The 7,334-nt window shown below is 41.5% G+C and overlaps 1 protein-coding gene across 1 annotated transcript; it reads right to left on the reverse strand.

Moving 5' to 3' along the window:
- Positions 1 to 384: 384 nt before the first annotated feature.
- Positions 385 to 6,891, reverse strand: LOC105443624 (stress response protein NST1-like). Its single transcript, XM_030976767.1, has 5 exons — positions 6,674 to 6,891; positions 5,551 to 5,787; positions 3,890 to 4,022; positions 2,693 to 2,763; positions 385 to 1,069 (listed from the first exon to the last, which is right to left on the reverse strand). Exons 1-5 carry the CDS (start codon positions 6,810 to 6,812, stop codon positions 507 to 509), a joined length of 1,143 nt encoding a protein of 380 aa, XP_030832627.1. The 5' UTR covers positions 6,813 to 6,891; the 3' UTR covers positions 385 to 506.
- Positions 6,892 to 7,334: the final 443 nt, after the last annotated feature.

Genomic DNA, 7,334 nt, shown 5'->3' on the forward strand with positions numbered 1-7,334 from the left:
GGGGTGGATGTGCGTTTCGTTTAAATAAAAAATGAAATTTTAACGGTTTTTTGTGTGAAATTCCATAGGCTAACATGTTTGGCTGCTGACTCTGACGAAAGGGGGCGTTGTGATATGAGACTAAACGGAGCAATATGGATTCAAATAACTGATCTGTTTGAAAACCAGAAGAATCGTACACCTTAAAAAAACAGAATTAAGTATATTCTAGTTTGGATAAGTCAGACAATTGGAGAATGGTTGTGTATACGTTGAAACGTAATATGTCGATTGTACACGAGGCGTCGCATCGTTTGATCGTGTAATTGCTTGCCCCTAATCAAGGATGTGAAGCCAGTTGGCACAGAGGGAGCACTGCATTGAATTTGCAATTATTTCTTTACGATGTTTTCCTCAAAGTCACGGCGTATCATGGACTGCGCCAATGGTTGACACAGTTCTACGTCAGGCTGATAACGTCTACCTTACAATGGGCATTATTATTCTTTAAATGGCAGCAGCTTACATTAAATTATTTTACAACCACCTTCGTCATTATTATTAGCTTCCATGATTCGGCGAATCTCCGCCTGCTTTTCCGCCTCTACCCTATTAATGGCTTCTTGGTGGCGTCGATCCCTCTCTTCCTCCCACCTTTCTCTCTCCTGCCTCTCAGCCCATTCCCGTTCCCTCTCAATCGCACGCCTTTGGTCCTCCAACTCCCTTCTCATCTGATTCTCCCTCTCGATGCGCTCCTTCTCAGCCATTTGTCGACAGGCTTCTGCTATTCGCTCCTCCTCTTGCTTCCGTCTCTTCTCTTCCCGCCTGTTCTCAATCTCCTTCTTGCGCTGTTGTTCCTTGCGCTGGTGATGTTTTGAGATGAGAGTCGAATCTCCTTCCGCCATGCACTGCTCCAGGAGAGAGAGCAGACTGTGCTGGTAGGGCTCCTCCAAAACTAAATTCTCTGTGGTCAGGTTTGCCACTTCGAAAATGTTGCTTACTCCAAAAACCCGTAGGACAGTCTTGAGATCCTCCACGTGGTTCTTGTCTGCGGTATCAACATGAGTTATGATAGCTACCGGGTAGCGTCCTAGTTTGCCAAAGAGATAGGACATCGGAGAGAATACAAGAGAGTTGATCAATACACCAGAGAATACATATTAAAATGTGAATCCGTCCTAGATAATATCACATACTTAACAAAATGGATTAAATATTATATAACTTGATATATTAAGAGAAATATGATCATTGAAGGACACGCTGGTGATGAAGATAACGCCAAAATTGCGAGTATTGGTAGATGGGTAGATGTTGTTATTTTCAACATGGATGCCAAAGTCCTTTGTGGCAAATTTGTTCAGCATTTGCATTGAGCCCATTATTAACTCTGAATTCTGATGATTGAGTTTAAGACCATGCAGACGCGTCCATTGATGTCCTCGATGCACGTCTCCATTTGCTTTGCAAACGACACATACATCTGTATGTCATCTGCGTAACAGCGGTATTTGATGTTGTGTGCCTTGATGATGCTACCCACCGGCTGGAAATAGAGCGACAATATGAGGGGGCCTCCTACCGATCCTTGGGGACACCGTAGGAAAGATGACTTGCTTGAGACATGTCATCACTGATTCTAACACTGCAGCGGTTTGACGAGTCACTGCATGGTGATGGTCTGATGTCTGGTAAACAGACACGGATAGCTTCTATCTTATCAACAACAATAAAATGCTGAAGCAAGAAGCTAGGTCCTTAGTAGAAACGTGTCTTGACATGGGTGATTTCTGCTTTCTGTTCATAAGATCGCTTGCAACTTTAAAGAGTCCCTTTGAGTCACCAGAACAGTCTTTGATTCGTTGTACGTTGTACTCGAATTAAAGACTGGACTCACAGGCACTGCTGGCGATACAGTTGTCGGTGTATTTCAAGCTTGGAGAAGCGCCACTTACTCTCCAGCTGCCTGCTTAGGAGCTTTTCTTCTGCAATGTTCTGCGTGTACCACTGAGTGTTTGGACGAACAGTCACTGAACGTTCTTGGACAGGAGGATGCAAATTTAGGGTAGCCATCAGAGTTGAGTTGTAGTTGCTGACAGCAAGGTCTGCGTTGCTCATTGTGCCCTTCTCCATCAATGAAGCTTCACCCAAATCCTTAAAAAAGCGGCTTGGCTGTATTGAGTAGGTGTTACGTGACACAACAGTTTGTCGTGAAGTTTGCGGGCTTACTATGGGCATGTTACAAGCAATGACTGAGTGGTCCGAAATACCATCGATGGCGTTGATGCCGGACAGCACTGTGGTGTCAGTCTCTTTCCGGGAGATTAGCAGATCCAGTATGACCGCGTATTATGTATGACAAATGGACCTACTACGAATAGTAGGTCCATGATATGACAGACTGTTGGGTGTGTTGCTCAAGGCCATTTCCATTATAGGAAAATCAATGAGCTCTCTGGCATATGATGAAGACGTACCGACACGAATGTTGAAATCTCTAGAGATGATTAAGCTGGCCTGTTTGAAGAGGTAATCGTCCAATACATTTGAAAACTCGTACGTACCTTTTTTCTCTCCGTATTTCGTAAAATTCACTCACAAACACACCCACACACACAAAATGACAGTTTGAACATGGCCTTGAACAAAACTTGGGCAATTGAGTGGATAATAGAATGAAGAATAAGTACAAATATGGAGGATAAAATCTTACCCTGATGGCCATGTAGGAAATCAATGACCTCAGCTAGTCCATTAGTATTACTATCCAAGTCATGCCGGGCGCTGTGAAAGGTATCAAGAAAGAAAGATTACGATATCTTATTTCTAAGAAGAAGGAAATTGGTAAAGGGGAAGGATAAAGGAGAAGGACGAATGACGTTTTTTCGAAATTAATTTTGCATCAAGGAGTTGGAAGAGATAGACTTGGTAGCTTGGAAGCTTTGGCGTTTCATTAAATTTTTAGAGAAGGAAGACTATTTGTTGTACCGTTCTCGACTCTTATACCTTGTCTGATTCAGTTTCCCCGCCTCACGCGCAAAGCGCTGAAGGTTTGACGTTTCATTAAATTATCAGAGAAAAAGACGATTCGTTAAATGTACCGTTCTCGACTCTTAATCCTTGTCTGAATTCAGTTTCCCCTTCCCGCGCGAAGCGCGGAAGGGATTGACGTTTCTTTAAATTATTAGAGAAAGAAAAATGTACCGTTCTCGACTCTATTATTAACTCTTGTCTGAATTCCGTTCCCCCCCCCCCTCCCCCGCGCAAAGCGCAGAAGCTTTGACATTTCATTAAATTATCAGAGAAAGCAGACGATTCGTTAAATGTAAAGTTCTCGACTCTTAATCCTTGTATAAATTCAATTTTCCCCCTCCCGCGCAAAGCGTGAAAGCTTTGACGTTTCATTATATTATTAGAAAAATAAGACGATTCGTTGTACCGTCCCTGTTTGAATTCAGTCCCCCCCCCTTCCCGCACGAAGCTCGGAAGCTTTGACGTTTCATTATAATATTAGAGAAAGAAGACCGTTCACGACTCTTAAAGATAAAGGTGAGTTCTGGTCATCCGATTGTATTGTGAAAGAAAAGGTGTGGAATGGATCAGAAAAAGTTGATCATGTAGCATGTAAGTATCGGTGTGTACTGCAAATGTCTGGAGTCATAAAAATCATAATAAATTTGGCCAAATCTTGGTACAGTAACAATTTGTAGTATTATTATTATTTTTTGTATTTTTTGTATTTTTTTTTGTATTTTTGCATTTTTTTTTGTATTTTTTTTTGTATTTTTTTTTGTATTTTTGTATTTTTTTTTTTGGGGGGGGGGGGGGGCGACTGCCCCCCAACGCTACCCCCCTGGCTACGCGCCTGAACGGGTTAACCCCTTTTGACATGCACGTACTATATGCTTACCTGAAAACAAAGGCAGCACAGCCAATTGGATGTCCCAAATTGAAATCGAGGTCGCTCAGATCCAGGTCTTCATCCTTGAGATCATCGCTGGCTCTCTGCCACTCTATACACTCGGAATAACCACGTTTTCCATCTGAGTAGAGTAAGCACACGATTGTCATAAATAAATGACATTCAAATCACTGACCTGTGGCCTCAATATATTTTTATGGGGGGAGGGGTCGGACCACGTGTTAGTCAACAAGTTAGCCTTCAGTTTCAGTTTTTCAGTTGAGTTTCTTTTATTTCACATGAAAAACAATAAATTAACAAAACAAAGCAACAAAAAAAATGATAAGTATAAATCTTTAACTTTTAAAAGAATGTCTTTCAAAATTAAAGGGTCAGTATGTGAGCAATAGATAGTGTTATGTATCACTCCGAGTACATGTTTTTGTACAATAGTATTATATTGATATAATTATGTGGTACTTGAATTATCCCAAGCAGGAATTTCATAATGTAAGTACGGCAGTATTAGAGTTGATAATACAGACATTAGAGTATTTTGTAAAGGATTTGAAGTCTAAATTTGATTACAACACAACTATTTCGTGAAACACTTAGGCAGAGATTATCGATGTGTGTTTTCCACGCTAGTATATTGTCAATATATATTCAAAGAAATTTAAGCGCTGCAGGAAAGGAGACGGAGAACAGAGTGGCATTAATAAGGAGGGAGTATGAGGGGAGGGGAGGGAAGGGGCAAAGAGGAGGAAGTAGTCAATGATCCGAAGGCACAAAATAGGGGCCCCTCTTCGAAGAAAAAAATTAGGAAAGATTCGATGCACATTATATAAACATGCGGTTTGATCACAATGAAATGTAGCGAATTAAGAAGTTGTATGCCCACACCAACAAAACGGACACCACTGAACGACCAAGAATCACATATGGCTCCGAATAGTCTCATTGGACAACGCCCCCTATCGTCAGAGCCCAGCAGCCTAACATGTTAGCCTATGGACTTTTACCCCAAAAATCGTTAAAAATTCATTTTTTTTGTTTAAACGAAAAGCACATTCACCCGACGTACGTTGACACTAGCTCTTTAGGTAGGTTTATTTTAAGAACTGTTTAATTATCAGAAATCAATGATAGTTTAAAGATAAGGAAAATGTTCTTCTATTTTATAGTTAGCAAAGTAATCTCATATACAAAATCACTATTAAGTGTCGTCTAATCCGCCGATTACCGTCTGCTATATACGTTCAAGGCACATTTATCTGTGGACTGTCATGTAGATCGACAGTTTACTCGTCATTGTAGATTTATGATAAGCCATCTGTCATTATTAGTCTTTAATTGTTCACACACATACAATTACCACACACACACGAACACTCTCACTTCCCCTCCCCAACACACCATTTCCACACACGCGGTTCACCCAATGGCATACACCCTGCAACATAGTGGAACATTCTAGTTTGGTATAGTGCCGGCGAACTAGCTACGTTTGTGCTGGCAATGGTCAGCGAGCGAAAATGAGACAACCGGAGCAATATGGTCGGTTTGAAGTCGGTGTGAAGTCGGTGTGGAGTCGGTTTTGCGGTGAGAACGCTACATTTCCTTCTCTCCCTCTCTCTCACTCTCTCGACATCTCTGTCAATAGTCCTCACCTAGTTGTGCAGCTATTTCTTCAATCGCTTTTTCAGTATTTGGATCATCAAGACCCCGGTTGTCGATCACAAAAATCTTCTTGGTAATATCAGCTAGCTTTCTGAACATGGTGTGTCCTCCAGCCTTCTCCTGGCCCGCAGCCTGCTGCCATTGTGATCGTCGCAGTTTGCCATGGGCAGCAAACTTGAGTGAATTGATCAGTGACGTCTTTCCGCATCCCGTCCGGCCGAAGAGCCCTAATATTTGAAAAGAAAATGTAGGACGAATGTGAAAATGTTACATCCCAGCCACAAACGACTGGACCGAACAAAGACGTATGCATGTAATACCTCAGACGACCAAGAATCGATCAGTCGGTTTTAAAATCGATTTGGAGTCGGTTTGGCAGCGTGAGTGAGGTATGAATCGGTTGCCCGGTAAAAGGTCTCGTACCCGCCACAGAGGGAATCGCTAGGGAAAAGATTACGAAGCAGAATACAGATATTAGCCACAAGAAGCTCATTTAATAACTAAATGTACTAAAGTTAGTATACACAATACAAGGAAATTATTATACACCCTAGTCTCTTTTCCCAGAGAATACAGTTATATGTTTTATTCCCTTTCTTTGTTCGAGTTGAATATTGTTAGAATTTCGCCCTTCCTCCGTATATTACCTCGTGGCGATAGAGAATCAGCGTGCAAGATAGTTGCAATAATTGCATTTACACTGCAAGCAAAAATCGTCGATTTTTCTCGCATTCCTGTGTTTTCGACCAAAAACCAAATTTGAAGAAACCACCACTGGAGTAGTTTTTTGAAACGCCAGCCGGAATGTAACCGATTTTTGCAGGGTAAATCGAAACTTCGGTACCATGCCGGTTTTTCGTCACGTGACTCTCGGCTCGCTTCTACGCAATCGCGCGCAGAGTATAACGACATGTCGCGCATGCGCAATACTCATCCCAAAAAGCGGTATGAGCAAACAACGATGAGTTATTCAAAATGGTGTTTGGGATGTGAAAATGGGCCTCAGATTGCGTGTCGTAATATACGGAGGAAAAGCAATATAAAAGTAATCAGTTGTCGCTTGTTGAACTTTTGTTCAAGAAAATGTCGAGATTAAATTTGTTTGATTGTTACCTATATAAAGATTTTCTGGGAATCCAACTCGATCTGCACACGTTGATAACTTGCCAGGCTCATATGTCAGCACTTCTTTCCGTAGAATATCTATCTTTTCTGTCAGTTGGCTGCCGCTTAGGATAGGTTCTGACGACATTTTGGTTAGCTACGGATAGAATTCGTCTTCACTATATGGATGGAAACTGGAAGGATCCAAGTTTAGTTGATGCTGAGAAAATCTGTCTGACTGCCCTCAATCGATGGCGAATTGAAAGCGGGCTCAGCATAATTTGCGGCATCCCATAATAAAGGAAAGCGTGAAATGTACCAGAGGCGGCGTTAATCTGCATAGTCCAACCCCCGAGTCACGTGACTGAAGTGGGATTCCCAGGTTCATTTGAAACCATAATTTTTTCTACGAAGTATCATCAGGGAGAGTGTCATTAAGTCATTTAATGCCACTCTCCCTGGTATCATCACCCTCCCCTGATCATTCGAATGTTTGAGAATTTGTTAGGCATAGTCAGTGCTCCTTTGAGTATGAATATGCTATTATTGACAAGACCACTGACCATGGATATGTCATAGTTTTTTTTTCAATTTTGGTTAATAGATAAATGGCCAAGCTATGCAACAAACATAAAGATTTGTAAAGCCATGAAATGTTTTAATTAATTTC

The sequence above is a fragment of the Strongylocentrotus purpuratus genome, unplaced genomic scaffold (assembly GCF_000002235.5).
Source record: "Strongylocentrotus purpuratus isolate Spur 01 unplaced genomic scaffold, Spur_5.0 spur5_scaffold_9, whole genome shotgun sequence".
In the NCBI taxonomy this organism is placed as follows: Eukaryota; Metazoa; Echinodermata; class Echinoidea; order Camarodonta; family Strongylocentrotidae; genus Strongylocentrotus; species Strongylocentrotus purpuratus.

Excerpts from the sequence above, each read along its gene's own strand:
- LOC105443624 (XM_030976767.1), bottom strand. The coding sequence starts at position 6,812 with ATGTCGTCAGAACCTATCCTAAGCGGCAGCCAACTGACAGAAAAGATA. Across the intron at positions 2,764-3,889 it reads TGTGCTGCCTTTGTTTTCAG|CGCCCGGCATGACTTGGATA; the intron begins GTAAGCATATAG and ends TACCTTTCACAG. Across the intron at positions 1,070-2,692 it reads TTTCCTACATGGCCATCAGG|GACGCTACCCGGTAGCTATC; the intron begins GTAAGATTTTAT and ends TTGGCAAACTAG.